This window comes from Alligator sinensis, unplaced genomic scaffold (assembly GCF_000455745.1).
Source record: "Alligator sinensis unplaced genomic scaffold, ASM45574v1 scaffold360_3, whole genome shotgun sequence".
Lineage (NCBI taxonomy): Eukaryota > Metazoa > Chordata > Crocodylia > Alligatoridae > Alligator > Alligator sinensis.
In genome coordinates, this window is record NW_005841977.1 from 842,866 (window position 1) to 864,556 (window position 21,691).

Sequence of the window (21,691 nt, forward strand, 5' to 3'; positions counted from 1 at the left end):
ATTATTTCATAGTTGTACCAGTGTCCCACCCCTGGGGAGCAAACAGAAACCTTCAGGCAAAGGACAAGAAGGGTGTGTGAAAGAAAGCGCTGAGTACTTTTCTGTTTGTGTTGTAGGAAGGTTACTTTTGTTTTTCTCCTCTAGACTTTAACTGTGTTTGATACAAGTTTTTTTTTTTAAGCTTTATTTGCTCTTAACCCTTTCTGTCCTGAAACAGAACCATCTCGAAAAGCAGTTCATTTATCGTCACTCTTGGCCTGTGTTTGAGCTGCTGGATATGGATGGAGGACATACAATTGGTCCTAAGGAGTTTCAGGCCACTAGGTTCCTCTTTAACATCAACAAGGAAGAGCTTGAGAAGATATTCAGGGATTTTGATGTCTCTGGAGATGAGGTAATAATAAAGACATTGAATACCAAGGCCCTTAATTAAGTCCAAAATGAATCCAGAATCTCATTATACCTGGCAAGAGAGGGACACTTCTCAGAGCAGGTCCCAAACTAGGCAAAAGAGACCAAGAGGGGGTGGAAAATTAGGTTCACAGATTTAGCAACTTGCTAAAGGTCTTGCAACAGGCTTGTTTGTAGTAGAAGTTGGGTTTCAGAGTCCCAACCCACAGCTGTGTGTACAGACAGTACTGCCTTGCCAGGAGGAAGACCTCTTGTGCCAGCAGATGATGTGGTTGTGGTAACAAACAGATTATCATTCCTCCTTCTGCCTCCTCCCGTGAAGTCAGTTTTGTTACAGACTTTGAAACTACTCAGATCAGGTCTTTGATGACTTCTTACCACATACAACTGTGACGTTTTGAGTTTGCCTGATTTGTCTGTCTGAGCTATTTCCTGGTATCCAAGACCCATACAAAAGTTATGAAGAAGTTATAGACATTTTCTTTCCTCCTGTCCCCAGGGTGAGACTTTGCATGTTTATGAGCTATTTTATTTATGAGTAACATACCTGGAAGAAGTGATGACTGAAAAGATGTTTTAAATATAATAGCAAGACACTTATAGCGAAGCAATTCTCTCTGGGATACAATGATACATTTTCTTTTCTTAAATGTGTCTGATTACTAGCACTGCTGGCTTGGAGATACATACATAGTAGGCCTGTGCAAGTTGGCAGCGATCTGATCCAGCCGTTTCGGATGCCAGCGATCCGATCTGGAGCTCTGGACTGGGTTTCTGCTTCTATCTGGCCGAAGTGGCTCTGAAGCTGCCTCAGAGATCCGGCCATAGGGTATAATGGGGAAACAATTAAATATCTATAACTCTGTTGTTTTTTTTGTCTAATTTGGATGAAACTTGCAGGGGTGATAGCCCCTTTTGAGAGCATGAAGTCTGCCAAGTTTCAAGAAGATGCTCTATAGAGGTCCCTTCCGACCCTAACATCTATGAATCTTTAAGATTGGTGCAGGGGTTTTGGGGGGGGAACTGTATCCCAAATTCTTGAAAGCAAAACTCATGCCACGTCTACGTGTTAGAACACAGGGGGGTGAAAACTACAGGGGTGGTGGCCCCTGGTGGGCCACAAAGCCTGCCAAGTTTCAAGAAGATCGGTGCAGGGGTTTGGGGGAAACTGCACCTCAACCTGTGGACAAGCAAAACTCGTGACATGGGTGACCCTGTGTGTGTTAAGGTACAGCAGAGTGAAAGCTGCAGGGATGGTGACCCCTGCTGCGGGCACGATGCCTGCCAGCTGTTGAGGAGAAAGGTGCAGGGGGGTTCGGGGGCCCTGCACCCCTAGCTGCTGACAGACAAAACTCGTGACATGGTTGCTTGTGCAACTGACTGTCTCTGAATTGGGGCAATTGATTGTCTGTATTGAGTCTTTCCTCTCCTTAGTCTGTGGTTTTGTAGGTGTTAATTGATGGTAATTAACTGGCTACATTAGCTAGGTACTGTGTATTGAGCTGGTCCCTGAGTGAATCATGATTGATTGGTAGTGGTAACACAGTAGCTTAGCAGCCAGGCCTGCAGTAGTGTCTCCCACACCCCAAGGCACAGACAGTCAGTCCCACAAGCACCCATGTCATGAGTTTTGCCTGTCAGCAGCTAGAGGTGCAAGGCCCCAGAACCCAGAAACCCTGCACCGATTTCCTTGACAGCTGGCAGGCTTCGTGGCTGCAGCAGGGGCTAGCAGGCCTACAGCCTTCACCCTACTGCGCCTTAATACGCAGTACCATCCATGTCACGAGTTTTGCCCGTCAGCACCTTGAGGTGCAGTTCCCCCCAAACCCCTACACCGATCTTCTTGAAACTTGGCAGGCTTCATGCTCTCAGCAGAGACTACAATCCCTGCAAATTTCATCCTAACCAGACAAAAAAACAACAAAGTTATAGATATTTCATTGTTTCCCCATTATACCCCATGGCCGGATCTCCGAAGCGGCTCCAAAGCTTTTCCGAAGTGCTTCGGAAGCCCTGAACTGCTTCGGAAAGCCTAACAAAGCCAGTGCTTCGATCTGGACATGCTGCTTTGGATGCCGAAGCATCCCAAGCGTCTCCAGATCCGAAGCTCTGTCCAAAGCCTCTCACAGCCCTAATACACAGATCGCTAAGATCAGTCTATGGCGAGAGGGGATCTGATAGAGTTTGGGCTTTCTAAGCACTGCTGTAATACAAATAATGGACTGTACCCAGTTTTGGATATTAGCTACTCTCATTACTCCTCTATGACTGAGCTGCTTGCTTAAAGGCCATTCTTTAAGGGTGATCTTGTGCGGTACTGATTAATACAGTTCTGAAGATGCTTGAATCTCTACCAATTAATTGCAGAATAGTAGTGTAAAAGTCAGAGAGCACTGCATTACTTAGTAAAGTGTCCATCTGAGATGGGTGCAAGGTATTAGATCAGATCCCACTTCCTCAAAGTGTGCATAGAAACAGTATTGAGCAGGATTGAGGAGTCCAGAGCCCTAGTTGTAGATCAGGTTCATGTCTGAAACTGGGGTTGCACCCATCTTCACTATCTTGCTAAAATACTATTTTATTTTTCTCTCCTCCAAAAACTAGTCCCTGAACTACAAGGAGTTCAAGATGTTCACAATCTTCTGCATTGACAGACAGCAGAAAAAGGAGAAGGAGAAAAAAAGTATTGAATTGAAGAAAAGCCAAAAATAAACCTTCCCAAAATAAATACCTACCCATTCCACTGGTAAAGTACCCAGGTTTTATTTAAAGTAGGGCCCCAGATAACCACCTTCCCCAGCGAAAGTTTTCGAATGAGTTTAACATACCAGCTAACAAATGGATAATAGAAGTAATGGAGCAAACAATTGCCCATATGTATAAGTTTGTCTCATACCATATGAAAGTGCAAAATTGCATCTGGTGTCATTCCATATGGAATAGCTGATGCAATTTAGACTTCAGCCTCATGCTTCATATTGCACACCAGATATGGTGTTGATATTGCTGTCACTCCTTCCCTGCTATATCAAACTGCCTGAGTTTTGTAGCGTTGACCTGGCCCATCCCCTGAATAAATTGCATTTGCTTGAGACAGAACACCTACCCCAACACACCAATTTTACCTCTTTTGAAGATATATGAAATAAAGCTAACAAATACAGATGGATCACCCATCAACCACTGGATTCACTCATTTGTGTCTGTTTTTTCCTCCACTTTACTCTTTTCTGCTCCATATTAAGAGGTTTCTATTAAAAATAGTGGAGAAGGGAATAGGATTTGGCCAGTCTCCCTACAACCTTGTTACTTTTGTTGTGGAGAATGGAGTCAACCGCAGGGAATGCATTTTCTTTGTTAAAATAATTCAAATTAAATCCATGTGAAGAGAGAACAGAAGGGATGGGCTGTTTCTTACGTTAAATATTTACCATTCATTGCCTGAATAGAAAAAAAAAAGTTTAATAAACCCAATTCCCTGTTCCACTGTATGCTTGCAACTGGGATACTGAATTCAATAACATCAGTACTTAAATTCCATTGATCTCAGTTTGAAGCCCCACCTAATATAATTAAAAATGTAAGGCCATAGTATGACAGCTAAATAAAAAAAATACCATTTTCCAGACTTCTGCCAAGGGCTGTTACTTTAACCTTAGCGTAGGTGTGCAACTCGTAAGAAAAATACCAGTTTATGTCTTTCCCCAAAGTCACAGAGCTCTGCTTTAAGCAAACTGAGATAATTAAGCTGTTGAACACTTAACCTTTTGGGACTGTCTAGAGAGAGATGCATGTTTTATAAGTAAGCCAGGGTGGAATAGTAGTGATTAATCTGTTTCTTTCCAAGTCATTTGTATAACCAAAGATATCTCCCCCCACAAAAAAACCCCACAAAAAACTGGCCAAATTTTTAACTAGGTACCCCCCTCAGGGCTCCAGTTTTAGACTAGAATTACTGCATTGTTCGAGGTAAATCCATGCCCATATAACAAAGGAGCAGAATGAGACCTAGAGCTTCTGTACTGATAGTGTAACTATGTCACTATACTGCTGTTGCCAATGCGCCCTATCAAAGGCACAGCATATGCTAACGGGTTTTTTTTGGTTGGTGTAGGTAGGTCACTCCCCTGAGTGATCTAAATTAAGCCAATAATATCCCTTTTCTGCTGATATAGCTTCACCTACCCCAGGGTATTTGCTAATATAGCGGATGTCACTGTGCCAGCAAAAATCTGTAGTGGTGTAGACTAAGCCAAAGACTCTCAACTCAGGGTGTTTCACTTTCTGCTGTAATGTGACCCATGGGGACCAAACTCAGGCAAGTCTGTAACACAGTGCACACTAGTCCTACTCAGGGTTTTGGGACTGGAAGGGAAGAATACAAATTTTTTATGGGATTTTGGAAGGTAGAAGGTAAATACCATATTGGAGTCTGGCCAGGATAGCAGGGTTAACACTTTCCACAGTTAAACCTACATAGATTATGTAGTCTGGTATAGAGAGAGATAATTGAATAGCTTCAGATGAAAGCTGGAGTATATTCACAAACACAAAGCACATTTATCCCATGTCCATTAGGAATGTGGGCTAAATGCCCTCAACACTATAAACTGTATACGTCAGCTATATAGTCACAACTACTGCAGCTGCACAATGGTTTGTATTTAGTCTTATATACACACAGTACAAGTATTAGGAGGTGTAACCAAGCTCTAGACCTCACTCTTTTCCAGAAGCAGCCAAGACTGAGATTCAGCTATTATGCACCTTTGACTTGAAATTCACTTTCCCTTTAGATCAGTGGTTCTTAAACTTTTCAGACTTCAGGCACTCCTCTAACTTCTGAGAACCGAGTGGCACCCCATTTAAAAAATGAATGTATTACTTACAGTGCTTACCTTCTTGCAGAGGGGACAAGCAGTGGGGGTGGAGAAGTAGCCAGGCAGGGACAACCTGAGGCTTCCCTTATCTGCTTATCTCCTCACACCTGAAGCCTATGCTTGCCTTTGTTTGCTTATCTCTTCACACTTTGCTTATCTTCTCACATTTCCTGGGCACCCTTCATAGGACCTTGCGGCACGCCAGGGTCCCCGGTTGAAAATCATTGCTTTAGATGGAACGAGGCTGGTTCTAAATTGAAACAAAAAGCTATTTGTTCTGTAATGGACTTCTGGACACCAACAGGAGGGCATGGGCCTCTTTACTACCACTTTACCACTGATGCATCCATTACTTGAACAAGTGGCAATAACAAGAGATAAGATTATGTCATTCCCTAAAATCATAACGTACCAAACAAAAGGTAGAGTAGCTATTTATTATGGGGTTGCACAGGAACATCTCTCTCTGCCAGAGAATAAAGAATGGAAGTTAGGCAGACAAGGTTCTTTGGGTAAATGTAACATCTTTTATTAGACCAAAAAATTGTTGGAAAATTGTTCTTTCCAAGCTTTCAGGCACAAATACCCTTCTTCAGGCATAGGGGGAAGACTACTGTTGTTTTGTGTTTACCTGGATGGAATAGAAGCCAATATGCAAAATGCAGGTCTGGGCTTATTGGGTGGCAGGCAGGTTATAATGTGCCATATATCCAATGTCTGTATTTAGTCAATCTACTGGATTTTTGTATCCAGAAGATTTATGAAGTTTATAGTCTGGTCTACAAAAGGTGTTTTGTAACACCTATGAACGAGGCTATGAACTTCACTTCATAAATCTACTGGATACAAAAAAAATCATTGACTAAATACAGATATTAGATTTATGGCACATTATAACCTGCCTGCCATCCAATAAGCCCAGACCTTCATTTTGCATATTGGCTTCTATGCCATCCAGATGAACACAGAACAACAGCAGTCTTCCCCCTATGCCTGAAGAAGGGTATTTGTGCCTGAAAGCTTGTAAAGAACAATTTTCCAACTATTTATTTGGTCTAATAACAGATGTTACATTTACCCAAAGAACCTTGTCTGCCTATGTCCTCAGACCAACACAGCTACAACCAACACCCCCGAAAGAATGGAAGTTGGTATTCAAGTCTTGAAGATATTTTATAAGCATATATGTTTTTCCCCTACCACAAAAGGAAAGAAAGCCATGAAGGACTTCAAGAACAATGCTTATTGTTTATTTCTTTACATTTGGTTCAGATGCTTTTCCTACATTCTGCTATGAAAGCACTCAAACCTTTTACCTGTTCATGAAGAAGAGTTAATGGAGGATGAGAAAGGGAGTAAGATGAACCAAAAAAGGATAATTTATACATTTAATTAATCAAGTCTACAAATTCTGGCAAAGTTAAAAGGCCATAATGATATTTAATTGTACAGGGCAACTACACCATCCAAATAACCTGGGGTATTCAGAAACCTCCAAATACCAGAAAGGCTAAGTACGTACAGACTGTCAAAAAGCCCATGGCTGAATTGATTCAATCTTCACAGGTCAGTTTAGGCTGCAGAGATTGAATCAATAAGCAAGTGAACACACATTCACTTTTGATTCCAGAAATGCAGCCACATGCCCGCAGTGGGCCAGGCTAGAAGCCAGGGGGAACTACAGCACACCTCCCTGCTCAGCTGGAGCAGACAGCTTGGGCCAAGGCTAGCCCACCCACCCTGCAAGGGGAGGTTTGCAAGGGAGATGAAAAGCATCCTCGGATGCAGCCGGACTGTGAGCTAACTTGAATCTGGAGAGGATCTGGGACAGAAATTCAATAAACCAATTTAACCTAAATTAGTTAAGTCTGATGCTATATCCATCCAGGTTTATCTGAAACCAGCTTTGGCCATTTTGAAAGTGGTTTATGTGCACTCACCTGTTGTGTTACAGATCTGAACCAGTTTCCAACCACTTATACCGATGTATGTGTAATTTCTGTCCCTAGTCAAAAAGTGTATTCAAACCCACTCAGTGTTGTGGTGATGGAGATATTGCTGCATTTTGTGGGTGCTGGAGTAACTTACCTTTTGGTCTCTTTTCTGTCCTTCCCCAGGAGCCTGTTTATCTAGTGGTTGCAAACCTTATTTCCCAGAAAGATGGTGCTTGATCATGGGTGTCAAACTGAATGGCATGGAGCTGGATTGGGCATGCAGACTGGCCCTGCATTCTGGACTCAGCACATGGGGCTGATCTGGTGCATGTGTCACATGTACCGTATGTCCCAGACTGGCCCCATGTGCTGTGTGCAGTGGGTGCCTGCCCAGTCCCATGTACTGTGTACAGCACAGGGGGTGAATCCAATGCGCACCATGTGGAGGTCCAGTCCAAGACCCAAGGGCAGCATTGCAGGCCCAAAGATAGGGCTCTGCAGGCCATATATCTGACACCACTGTGCTAGAATTTTTTCATATTTATCTTTAGGATTTTAGCTTTGTAACCTTCTACGGCTGGCTCTCTTATCTATCTAAAGATTGGAGGGATACACCAGAATCAAGTAACCTAAACAAAAAAAATGACACTGAGTTTGTTTCTTAAGGCATGGCATTTCCAGTATTAATTTTATTTTTAAATCCAGGAAAAAAGTTATTTCTTTTTGCCTTTTTTTTTTCCTTTTAAATACAGGGAATTTTATACAGCATGTCCAACTCTTAGAAATTCATGATGTTTTGCTCTCATTGTTATAGATATCTCCTATGTAAAAATTTCACATAATTTACATTTTAAAGACAACCTACTTGTGCTTTGCAGTTTATTAAAAAATGTGTGTGCACACTAATGTGATATGTCAACCAAGTAACAGAGGTACAACAAAATATACAACGCATCTTAAATGTAACCCAATGTTCACAGCATCTCCAGATAGGTGAAGACTTATTTAGTGGACTGAAGGAACCAGGGAGTGTCTTGCACAATGAATAGGTTCAGTTCTAAAAGATTTAATTTTATAAAAGTTACAAGAAAAAAAAAGTCACATCACTGAAATTCCCTCACCTTTCTCTCACAACCTGTTGGAACTGTGTTTTTTTTGCATCAGTACCAAATCTAGCACCTTATCCTACTTAATATGAATATTTCTTTGTTACATGGCACGCACACAACAAACTGCGTACAAAAAAGATTTACCATAAAAATGAAGATATTTATTCAAGAAGTACAAATTTGATGGTACCAGCCATCTTTGGAAGCCACTACCATGAGGCAAAGAGGACATAAACTTAAGTCCCTTGCTCATAACATGTGAAAGTGAAGTGTTTTACAAACTTCCAGCTGACTAATGCACAATTTTAGTCATTGGTCAAAGTCCATCCCCAGTTTTCTGACATTCCCTGGACTTAGAGAGAGGCACAATTAGGGTCCTTGATATAAGACCATATTTTGTTATTTTAATAAAGCCACATCAGCTGAGATTTCATTTGCTTTAAAATTTCCTTACACCATCCTCCAGTCAGATTCAAGTGGTCAAAAAAATAAAAGGGATTAAAAATAAGAACAGTAATTACAAACTAAAAAAACCCCAAACCTTTTTGGAACCCCAGATAAACCAGAATTTTAAGGCAGGAGTCAGGATTTTAAGTTCTCTATTTGCCACATGGTTCTGATCCAATGGTCTTCATCTTGAAATGTACAAATACAGCATTCTATTGGATGGATTCTCAACAAATGGCTCTGCTCAAAAGGATAGCAATACACTTCTTCATGGACAGCACAAATGACATATTTAAGAATAGTTTCAAAGTCCATAGTAAGAAACCCAGTTGGGTTAAAATCCATTGCCTTCAAATTATTTGAGTTCTATGTGGCATATACACCGTTATATTCCTCTGGAAGGATAAGTATAGCCCCAAAGACTTTTGGGGAGTCCACCATCTCCTATGAACAAGAAACTGCATCTACACAGCTGAGGAATATTTAAACTGATGAAACATGAAAGGAGAAAAGCCATTTGCAAAATGGAGCAGTTAAGAAAGCTTTGTGAAAATGGAAGTTCTGAACAGGCAGACTCTTATACAGAGCCATTAACTGACCAAAATTTTGTAGTTGTGCAAATTAGGCCATTCTTCACCTTTGGAACAAGACAGAAGCAAAGTTGGTGGAAAAGTCTGTTTTAATTTCATCAAGTTCCTAAGAGGGCTAAAAAATTTAAGGGGCAGTGCCAAAACTTACTACCTATTTTCTTTCCTTCTCTTTTTAAACAGTTTGTGGACTGTATAAAATATACCCAGTTTCCAAAAATCAAGTTCTTTAGACTTTGCTTCTCAAACATCCAAATTCCCTACTTCAAAAAAATGCTATGCCCAACATTCACAAGCAGTTATCCTATAGGCTTATACATTTGGGGGAGCCAGGAGAGAAAGCTTGTTTCACTAATGGAAGTTATTTCCATTTCAAACAAGTAGAGTAGATTATAGGGAGAAAAAAATAATCAAGAGTCCTTTATAAAAAGTTTTTTTTTTAACGTAAACATTTCTGCATAAGGTGCAGGGTCTTTAAGAACATATTTACAATGACATACAAAAGATTCTGAGAAATATAAATCAAGAGTCAGAAATGTAACTTTAGCATTTGCATTTATGAATACGAGTGAGATGGACAAATGTATAGCATTCTATTTGTTAACACGTATGCAGCTAAAATACTTTCACAATTCTGTGGTTCAAAGCAGCCCATCATTGCATCAACTAATAGAATTTTTTCTTTTTCTTTTTAAAAAACTAACAATGGATATATAGATGCAGAAGCATGTCTGATATCATAGCTATATTTTATCAATAGGCCACCTGCTTTATCAAATATTATATAAACTGACCATGTTGCTTTCTCATGTCAATGTGAAGCCTGATTGGTTCTCCCCAAGTGAAAAGATGCAACTTTTTGTGAAAGGCAAAGGGAGCTTTTTTTAATTTCAATATTACTTACAGCCAACCAACTACCATTAAACCCTAGAACTTCATTTTCCAAAACATTTCCCATCTCCAGAGGAATAGAAGTTGTTGGTTTTAAGTTGAAAATGTTGTTACTGTCCCAAATAAGAATTTTCTGTGTATCCCATTATTGTAATACACAACCGGCTAATAGAGTGGTCCATAATCCAAACTTACATGCTACGGATGAGAGTAATTTCTTGTTCTTTTTGTGGAAAAAATATATGGGGGGCCCCTGTAGCAGAGCTAGCCACATACGTTTCTAACATTTGTTCCATTTCTAGTCATTCTTTTGCAGCAATATAGATGTAGTGTTGGTGCTCCTTGACCTTAAAACTATATCAGGAGTGGAGAAATCAGCCAGCCCCTTCTCGGTCAGGGGCGAGTGACATTTTTGCATTAACAAGTACAAAAAAAATCCTCAGAACTGCGCATAAAAATTTAATCCACTGGCATCACTTAATGGCCAAAGTTAATCAAGCGTGACATACAGTGGACTTGTGGGTCGAATGAAAACTTTGTCCTATTGCTGCTCATTTGTCTGTTCTTTGTTTTACCTGATGCTATGTTTGTTATACATGCATCCCGAGTTATATACTTGAGGCCAAGGACACTGTACTCTGTAATGCAGCACTTTGGGCAGGATGCCAATGCTATAAAATGAACACTGCACTCGCACTACTACCTATCAGCTAGTCCTGACCAAATCTGAATGTACATATTAAAATAAAATCATATACACCTGCATTCACACATATTTACCTTTCTTGTTCAATGAATATAAATTGTTCGGTTTGAGACCACTAGGTTTTCAGGCCAGCAGCTGGCAAGACTTTTTCACTGCATTGGTGAGGGCAAGTTTGTAGCCAGAAGCTGCATTTTAACATGCAGATGACCCATTATGCTCCGAGATGCACGTACAAAGATCTCACCAAGTCCAATGGATGATGCATAAATTCAGCGGAGGGTAGAATTCAGTCCTTTGCATTTGTGTTCATAGAAGAGAATTCTGCATGACTACCAAAACCATCCATCTCACAGATTAGACAGAAGTGCAGTATTCCTTCAACATGTATGTGTATAGCCACATTTTTGTCTATATGGGATATGTTTAACCAGTACCACATACCTACATACGTATGCTCTCAGAAACTGTCTCCTCTTCTTATTGGGAGAATCATTACACCTTCTGACATGTATTGCATGACATTTCTGTGTTTCCAGTTGGGTGGATGGGGGTGGTATATAGCAGTTTATCAGGAGGAGGGAGAAAGTTAATATTTGCTTTCATATCTAAGAAAATGGTTTGCCATCAGATTGCTTGCTTTTGAGATGTGCGCTTGTAGGAAAAGAGAACAGAAGGAGTGAGTAAAGGAGAGTATATTTTTAGAAAATGGTTCCAGCAGTGATCATAACCAGAAATGCTCACCCCCTACATTCATGAAGACCAATCAAAGGTATCATATCTACTCACATACCATATCCCCCCAAATAATACAGACAACTTGTTTTGAGAAGAAAGAATGAAAAAAAGATTTTTTTCCAGAATCTTAACTGCTACATCATGGGATGAACATGGCTGAATGCTGGTCCCAAACAAGAGGAGTGCAGTCGGAACTACAGTTCTACAGCTCAGCAGCTGTAATAGGGTTAAAACAACTGTGACCTTGAAGGATGTACCCTGCCCCTCCTTTCTGGACCGGGGAAGAAGCCCATTGCTTCACGGCAGCCACTAGGCTTCAATTCTGATGCAGAAAATTCACTTCCCTGCTTAAGACATGCATTCCAATTTTTGAGGGCTGATATTTGAGGGAAAGATGCATATGATATGCAAGTAAATACAGGACTTAATACATCCTCTCCTGTCCCCTTCACCAAATTATTTTATGTAAAACCTTGTTACATGTTACAGTTCAACATTCTACAGCTGAAGCGTCTCAAACTATGTGTGGAAATTCATTCAAACTGTCAGAAACTTGTATTATTAAAAACTATATTTGGTAACAATTAAACTGTGTGTGAAAATACATCCTACAAAAGGATGGGAGGTACAAAATATTTTATCCTAGTTACAACTTTGCTCCTTTTGAATAGCTGTAGCACTTTTCCCCTCTTCTAGAAGTGGTTATAGGGAAACTGCATCATAAAAACAGGCTAAACAAAGATTTATACTGTGTCTTAAAAGACAAGCTGCTCCTGGTAGGAAATGACTACCCATCACTTAGATAAGCATAACATCTCTTGTCTTACCAAGCACCATTTGAAGTGGTAAAATCCATGAGATTTTAAGGCCTCTTTGCAGAAATCCACTATTAGTTTTCCCTTCAGGATGCAAAATACAGATTGTGATAGATTCAATGTGTATCAGCTGGATTTTGTCTTAAAAATTCAGAGTTTACTGTGAAAGTTCAATTACCATTATGGGGATAAACAATCCAAAAAAAATTGTATAGATCAGGGTTTATTTGTTTAACTTTTTCCCATATTAAAAAATAAATGTGGAAGTCAATTTGGTATTAATGAGAAGTAAGAGATTAAATACAGGCTCCTTCACAGAGCTCAGTCAATTCACTCCATGAAACTGTTGCCAGGCTTCAACATTCCTCAAGTAGATGGTCAGCAGTGAATTTTGCAAAGGAGCTTTCTGGGGATTTTTTTGGACACATGTAGTATGGTGACTAAGATGAAACTTAAGTTCATGCTTGTATGTGACAAAGTAAAAAAAAAAAAAGATCTTGGGGCTTTGAAAGAGGTAGTCTAGTGCACCAAACACACTGCGCCACCTAGCTACTGAAATGTATGAAGCATCTGGGTAGTCTGGAAAGTCTCACGAGCTTGCAATCCAAGTGAACTGTGCTCGTTCCAACTTTATACTGCAGTTCATAAAGGAAACAAGCTCCTGCAAGAATGTGAAATTAAGTTTTATGGCATTACTAAAGCAGCTTTTCATTGCAAGTTTAAAAACGTGTATACTAAAAATGACTCTACTATCACAGTGAAGTAAGAGCCACACTTGATGCGTGTAGATTTAGGGATGGAAGACAGAAAGTAATAAAGACTGAATAGGCAAAATAGGAGTTTGGGAGGAACAAAGTCATTTAAATGAGCAATGACTATAAACTTAAACTTGGTATTGAATAGGGATGGGGCAGATTGTTTCAGTGAAGGAAAGACTACAGAGGCAGAAACGCAAAGAGCCATTAAAGGAACAAATTCAGTTTCTTTTTTAAGCAAGACACTACTCAGTAATTAGATCTATTTTCTCAACATCCTATTCAATTTTAATTTTGATAGGTGAAAACTATAACTGTTGTCCGAAATGTTAAGAAAGGGATTTATCTAGTCCCACAAAAAGGGGGATTTGCATTCTGAAGGGAAAAGCAAGAGTATTAAACCTAGGGACTATGTCCTGAGTTGCCAATGCAGTGAGGATATTTCCAATTTTATTGACTATAAACTCAGCAGGTCCGAAACAGACCTTGAGAACAACTACTATTTCTACAAGCAGTCACATGAATAACCAAAACTTAGTGTGCTTTATATTTTTTTTCTTACCATTTTCCACAGTGTGTGCCATCAGAGATTTTAGCAAGGAGAAAACAGCAATCAGTCATGTTTGGGTATAACTGAGATTAGACTATTACAGCCTGCATACTAGTGTCTGCTGATAAAGGTCATTCTTCTGTTTCTTAATCCTAGGTCAGTGCATCTTTTGTGATCAGCTCGCCTTTTGTTAAGTTTGTTTTACAAGCTTGAAATGTATGCAGTAATTGGGTAGGCATGTATTCAGATGCCAGCCAGCCTGAAACTGCAGGACAAGTTACCCTAATAGCAGGTAAGTTTACAGTACAGTACAGTACAAGAATGTTTTTTTAAAGTGTACATTTACTAAATTACTGCCCAATGGTTCAGAAGGCAGCATTACCAACACACTGAAGCTAGCAATGGCACAGGACTGTGTCATCATCATCTTGGAATGTACTAAAATTTGTTGGTCTGAACATTAAGAGGAGCCACATTTAGGGTGGAACACAGAATGAGGAAGCAACAGAAAGATCCATCCCTCTGTCCAGCTCTTTCTGGACAAGTTTCACTATGCCCCAGGAGTAATCTGACAAAGCACGAGTTAAGCCAAAACAGAATCATCATAAATAGCTAGCAGGCTGGAACTACCATGAACAGCTATGCTTCTTGGATGAACTGTAAGTGGTGCTGATTTCCTGAAATAAGACCATTTGGTTTATTTTTATTCTAATAAAAGTGCTCTCTCCATGCATCAGCACACTGCCTACAGTTCCAAGTGTCACTACACTTTTATTAAGTGACAAACCCCTTCCCCACCCATATACCCTACATCTCCTTCATTGCTCTTGCTCTGCATTTCTTGTGAGGGTAGATCAGGCAAATCCCAAGGGACAGTTACTATTTTTTGTGTGCGTTTGTTTTTGCAAAGCTCCATCACAGATGGAATTCTTTTTGCTGGTCTTTTCTTAGAACCAATCCTTTAGCAGGAAAAACCCCCAAAAATGAGAGCAGGGAAAGTAAAGTAATCCCATGTGACAGAGAAGAAGGAAAGAAGAATCAACAAACAAGAAGGATCAGTTTTCCACGGGGGCTGGGTTTGCTAAGGGCTGGCTCACAATGACTTGCACCACGTAGTCCTTCGGTATTTTCAGCTCCTCCAGTTTCATTTTGTCTGCAAGCGGCCTGCCTGAAAAGAACCAGCGCTGGCTGCTGGGCTCCACTCCCTCCACTGTATGTAGCCGCCTCTTCATGTGATATACTGTGTCCATACTGCGGACCATAAGTTTGAGGTCTTTGCCTGTGGAAAGACGTAAGCGAAGCTGGCATTCATGCCCAGAATTGGGTGGTGGATCAGGAATATCTAGAGTCTCTAGGTCTCCTTTCTCCTCTATCATGTTGATGGGTGGGGCCAGGCAGTAGACTGGAAGTTGATATCTGTTGCCCAGTTCATCATAGCACTCTGTAAGAGCACCTTTGGGAGAAAGAGGAAAAACACTAGTATAAATGCCTATTATATTTAAAAGCAAACCACCAGAAACCTCTGAAACTCTTGTGTTCATATAAAGGCACAGCTTAATGCCATGTAGGCTCAGCAGCCCCTTGATTTGCGGGATATACAGTTATATAAAAACCTTGGGGTCTGTTAAAAAAACAACAACAACAAAGAAACAATGTTTCTTTCTTTTTCATCAGGGAAAGCTGATATAAACTGAAAGAAAAAGAAGTAAGCTTAATTACTTTAGTGGTAGTGTAAGAATTTAGAGAGATGTTATTCCCTCATACACTTCATAGAAAATGAGTCCCTTAAATTGAAATGCAACTCACACATTCAGCTCACTAACTCATCCCAAAATATTTGGGGCATTTTGTGAGTTTGATAAATTACAAACCTGAGCCAGTTACATCAGGCTGTGGGTGACCCAAGGAAAAAAGGCACAAAGAAAAGGGAAAAGAAAACTTGCTGCAGAGCCCCTCCACCCACCAAAAATGCTGAAGTTGGCTCAAAAGATTCTCGCTGCTAATGGGAGACTTAATCACCCATTTAGATAGTTCTGCCAATCCATGTAGAAGAGAGCTGAGTTATCATCACATAAAGGTACGAATGGTAAACAGGAGTTTACAGATACAATTAAAAAATCAGAAAAAGTTTTGAATCTATAGTATGTTACCATATATCTCAAACTTCACACGTTTGAATCCCATTTACACCATGTTCTGGTCCACCATGATGGCAAAAACACTTCGCAGCAAATGTAAAGTTATCCAATTTGTAGCCTCAGACAGGAGTTTTGTCACTACTCATGGTGCAGATAATGATCAGATGAAGACTCAGGAGTTTTACAAAACTTTCAATAGGAGTCACAGCTTGTACACAGTACAAAATAATTCTCACCACAGAAGTCCCAAGGATTGCACTGAGAAAATAGCAGCAGCATTTTATCTTTAGTACTGCAGTTTAAGGTTTAAGTAACTTACAGCCAAAAATTCAAGCCTGGCTACTTATGTCACAAACCACATTCATACCATTAATCAGGAAAATGAAATTTGGAGGAAATGAGTCTTTGATTCCATAAATTGGAACAGAAATCACTTCTCAGTGGAGGTAGAAAGGATGGATTTGCATGCCAAGGAAATGCTGCTGCTACTTTGTCTTGGATTTACCTGTTTTAACGAATTTTCACATTCTTGCCCCTAGATGGGGCACATTCACTTGCAAGATTATCCATCCTTTTGTAGTTACAAATGTTTGAAGATGAGCCAAGTCCTTGAGCTACAGAATATTTAAAAAACTCTTTGACTCTGCAGTTCTGCACACACTACCCCAACTGTTCCTCATTAGAAATTAAGGCCTTTTCTGGTTGGAGGCTTTTTTTCATGCTGACAGCAACTTGCCTTAAACTTTGCTGTTTGATCAGCAAAAATTACTGCAATATGAAATTATAACTTGGGGACATACCATATAGCTTATTTCATTCTGACAGTTGCATCTGATGCCACAAAGCTACTTTCTTTGAAACAGAAGTGTACATGTTTCTTTAAAAAAAAAATCAATTTTTAAAGACCCTTTTTTATCTCCTTCCTCCCCTACATAAATTAAACATACAAAAATTGTTTGGTTAAAATACAACTGCCTCAGGAGCAGCCGTGTTTCAGGAATCTCTTATCCATTTTTGCGACTTGCACTGAATTTGTTTCACTGTGGGTTCCCTAAATAATCCAGAAGAATAAGCGTTGCAGCAAAATAAGCCTTTCAAAGACAGCAAACCATGTTAGAGTAGATTCAAAACTTGGTAGGAACATCAGTGAAAATGGAGTATTTTAGTTATACGAAACATCACTGAGAACAAACATCCAGGTGAATGTTTGCCCCAACCTTGCCTGCTCACGTTTAGTATCAAGTCCTTTTCTGAGAGCTGTGTAGAGGACAGTTCCACTACATGAAAGGAGGAAGATCAAAGGCTGAACCATCCATATCAGTTTGTGCTTCTTATAAATTTCACACTAAACCAACCTTGACTAATTAATACTCTATCTATAGCTCACCAGGAACTTGGAGTATGACAGGAGAAGATTTCTGGAGTTCCTCATCTCAAAGCATTTTTATGGTATAACTGTTTACATTTAACACCTAATTCATATAGCCAATGTAATCCAATGCTGCAAAATTAATTTCTGGTTTGAGTGCTTGGCTGAACAAAACCAACAGGATGAGAATGCTTATAGGGGAGAGATTACTCTTGATATACCTAGTTCAGTGCTCGCGCCCTAAAGCAATGATTTTCAACTGGGGTTTTGTGGCACCTTGGTTGAGAATACCCGAGATCCTTTCAAGGGTGCCATGGATGCCACACAATGTTTGTAATGTTAGGTGCAAAAACATGATTCACAAGATAAACCCATAGGTTTAAAATAGGAATCTATAATGTTAAAAAAATTCTAACCTGTTGTGGGGTCTTTCTGGGTTTTCTGCAACAGAAGACTTGCTGTCCTATTTTTTCTGTAGTCAAAGAATGAGTGAAAACTAGGAGCTGGGATTTTCTGAGGGGTGCCTTGAGTTTGAAAAAGGTTGAGAACCACTGATCTAAAGCATCCACTCCTGCCATTGTTGGAGACACGATAGAGGGCTAGATGAACCATTTGTCTGACCCAGTAGGGCACTTTCTATGTTCGAGTCCCAAGATATCTAAACTATATAGCATCTATTAAAATATAAATTTTAAATACATTTGCCTTACAAGAAAGCTATTTTTGGGGCTGTGGCAGAGCCAGGCCATCAAAAGGTTAACACAAAAATATTATGGTAATATAAAGTTAAGACAGGCTTACTAAGAGATTTCTTCATCTTCCATATCCTTACCCGTTTGAACCAACACCAAGGTCAAGGCCTATGCTATAAACACCAGCTTGCTTAATCGTAATCAGATAAGCAAACTGAAAAAAACAGCTGCTAAGTTGGAACACTTTTCTTGGTATGTGCATTCCATTGTTTGACGATTTGGGGCTGGGGTAATCTACAGTTACTCTCTTGCCATTGAAAACTACACAGGCTAACAGGAGCTTAGGAAAAACTTATGCCATAAATAATGATTCTGAACCTTGCGTTGCTAATGTCCATTCTTCCTTCCCCATTGAAAAAATATTTTTAAGACTTTTGATCATCTTCAAGCCATTTGTACATGGTCTCAGGACAGGATAATTCAACTAAGGCATAGAACAAATTGCACCAATAGGTAGGTAGAACAAGTAAAATGAGAGTATCCTGGTTGCCAATGGAGAGAGGTTTATGTTACCTGGGAGACAGTGTTACACATCTAACATTATTCTTCATTGGATGAGTTCCAATAAAGTGCCTGGCATTATGCAGATCAAAGGAAGAGAGGGGTCCCTTTCTCAAAGACCTAGTAACCACTTCAGAGAAGAACAGAACTATGAAAATATAATCCAACTAACGTCCTGCTCTAGTCCCTTGTAGCTGGTAATTCATAGAGGTTTATGAATCTTCTGCAGTCTCTAGATTAAGAAACCCAGGATCTTTAACTAAGGCAAAGGTTTACATTTTAACTATGAAAGTGCAGGGAATCAGACTTGCTGGCAACTTATTTCAGGGTCCTGCACAGAACAGCTTATATACTGGAGGCCTGTAGTGAGTGTCACATATTGATAACTTTAAAAGTGATGTAGGCTGTATTCACAATTAGAACCAGGCAAACTCAGAGTGATTTATAGAAATGCAGTGAAATTCATATTAGTTGAAACAATGTTTGTCAATTATTCACTAGCCTGTCTCACTAGTGGATGAATTTTCCACATTCAGACACCTGCAACAGTATTATATATATTGCAAAGAGAAGAGAAGTGTTTTAATGATATAATTTTATTATTATATTGTACATATTTTTGTCCATCATATTAAACTGTTTTAATGAAAGCTGTGAATAATCTACAACTACTCAAAACTTTTGTTTTGCAGTTACAGTTGAAAACCTTCTGTTTTGATCTTTTCTGCGTGACACCCAAACTTATGTTTAGGTCAAAGTTATCCAATAAGAAGTGTCATTAATCGACACATAAGATCTTAACAAATATGATGAAAAGAAGAAAATTCACTTTATAGCTTCCTCTATCACCTGGGCAACAAGGAGCCTAACAAACTAGTTAAGGGGATCCCATGCGGATATATTAAGGACACGGACTCTCTTAAACTTGTGACATAAAGCAGCACAAACAAACTTCAAAGTTAAGATGGCTCCATCCTCTGCTTTTTCTACTATTAATGTTATTTATTGAATGCTGACAGTGTGCTCAGAGCTGTAACTCAGAGGGCGATGCTTCCTGTCCAATAGGCTTACAGACTCATTTAAACAGACCAAACAATATACTGGGAAGACATAAAAGGAACAGGTGACTAGATGAAGGTCTAATTTCAGACTCTTCTTGGGAGGACTATGATATTCCAGCAGAATTGGCTAAGAAACAATACATAAATCTAGGAATCACAATATCTACCTAGAATGTTATCTTATAAATCTGAATTCTCCTTTTAGTTTGGTAAAATTACTGTTGTAAAGATATCACATTTCAGCAGAGGGGAAAGGAGGAGAGAACACTATTTTAAGCAGTTACTAGCATCCAGATGTGAACCAGCATTTCAACTTTAATAGGCTTCTGGGCTGTCTGGTAAGCTAAGTACAGTGCACACAGCCAAATACGTAAGAGGCTGGGAAGGCAGAATAAATGGCAACAATAGGAAGAAAGGGGAGGCTGATGCTACATAAGAGCACTTCGAAAGGTGGCCAGGTATAATTATATATCACTTCCTCGAGAAACTAGAAATTACCACCACTGTAAGCAGGATGCCTTGAGCATGACATTAAACTACATCCTCCGCTGCCCTGTGGACACTTCTTGGTTGAAGAAAGGCTAAGGGACTTCACCCCGACAAAAAAGGCACTCACGCTGAAGTGACAGGCAGTTAGCAGCTCTATTCAAGTTGCTTTCTGGCAGAAGCTACAATCTCTGTGTCACTGAATGTCTAGACTCATTCTGGCTTTTGAATTTTGGCTCAGTGGTCTAACGGAGGGATGACAGGTCCATGGCAGCCTCTGCTCCTCCAAAACTCTGCTTAGGCATATGCGCTGAAGGCCTTGGCAAGATGGTCACAGGGATCTGAGAGAGGCATAAAGGCCCTGAGGCAGCTACCAAGATTTCCAAGAAACCCTGTTTAGGGATGGCCTGCTTGCCTCACATGAAGGTAACCCTAGAAAAGATGGCTAAAACAAGCTTTCCCTCGCTACTTACAACCTGGCTCAACTGATTTTATGAACAGAACTGCTTGCTGTAATATATTGACCCCTGGATATGACTTTGATCTTGATTCAGATCTGAGGAAAACAGCTGTGTTGAGTAATAAGCTTGCATGTTTCAGAATTGATATTGCAGTTTTTCGGAAACTTGGCTCTCAGATACAAGCTTCATAAAGGAGGAAGACTACACCACGTACTAGTACGGTAAACCTGAAGGAGTAAGGAGAGAACATGTGTAGATTTTGCCATCAGAAATGAATTTATGTCATCATGTGAAGCTCTGATTGCAGTGTCCATAAGTACCATGACACTTCAAGTAAGACTACAGAAGGGATTCATCAACCTTGTTAGTGTCTATGCTCCAACTCTTCAGGCTAGCGATGAGAAGGACAGCTTCTATCAACAGCTGGACAAGCTGATCTGCAGGATTCCATGGAAGGAACCCATCCTAATACCTACAGATGGAGCGAGGCACTGTGAGGCGAACTGGACCAAGTTTTGTGATGACTGGCATAAGAGGAGGAAAGAATCTCCCGCTCGGATTCAGAGCATAGCTAGTGTGTGGGTATGCCCTGCCTGTGGGTGGGACTGTCATTCATGCATTGGACTCAGCAGCCATCAGAGAACTCATTGGTGCATATAACATGCTCTGTAAAGAGTGATGGTGCCAATTGTAAGCAGGAGTTCTTAAGATTTGCCCTAGAAACAGCTGGTTCATTTGTTCTCATTATCAAAAAAAATCTACTTTTCAAAAACATGTATGGTATATATATAGTTGAACATGGGGAAGACTGCTCTAGGAACTGGTGACAATCAGACTTTCACCTGATTTGAATCCTGTCTGTATCAGTTATGCCTGAAAGTCATCACCATCTCATAGCAGCTGGAAGACTGGTATGAAAAGAATGGATCTTATTCTGTCTCCTGGAAATCAGTGACTACACTGAATGATCCTTTCAGCTTTGAAGTTGCTTGGCTTCAGATCACAGTTGGGACATACTGACAAATCAGTGCAGAGAACCTTGCACCACCATCAGCTGTGTCACCTGCCAAACTGGGGGAAGAAAGAGACGACTTGAGTCAGCA

General features: G+C 40.0%; 2 protein-coding genes across 2 annotated transcripts in view; one reads left to right on the forward strand and one right to left on the reverse strand.

The window, feature by feature from the left end:
• EFCAB9 (EF-hand calcium binding domain 9) overlaps positions 1 to 3,123 on the forward strand; it is a 7,695-nt gene extending 4,572 nt beyond the window's left edge. The window contains exons 3-4 of the mRNA XM_006021089.1: positions 218 to 394; positions 3,016 to 3,123. Of these exons, the coding sequence (XP_006021151.1) occupies positions 218 to 394; positions 3,016 to 3,123 (285 nt within the window). The remainder of the gene's footprint in view (positions 1 to 217; positions 395 to 3,015) is intronic.
• Positions 3,124 to 7,891: 4,768 nt separating this feature from the next.
• Positions 7,892 to 21,691, reverse strand: part of UBTD2 (ubiquitin domain containing 2) — a 60,525-nt gene continuing 46,725 nt past the window's right edge. Inside the window, exon 3 of the mRNA XM_006021090.3 lies at positions 7,892 to 15,273. Coding sequence (XP_006021152.1) covers positions 14,876 to 15,273 — 398 coding nt within the window. The 3' untranslated portion in view covers positions 7,892 to 14,875. The remainder of the gene's footprint in view (positions 15,274 to 21,691) is intronic.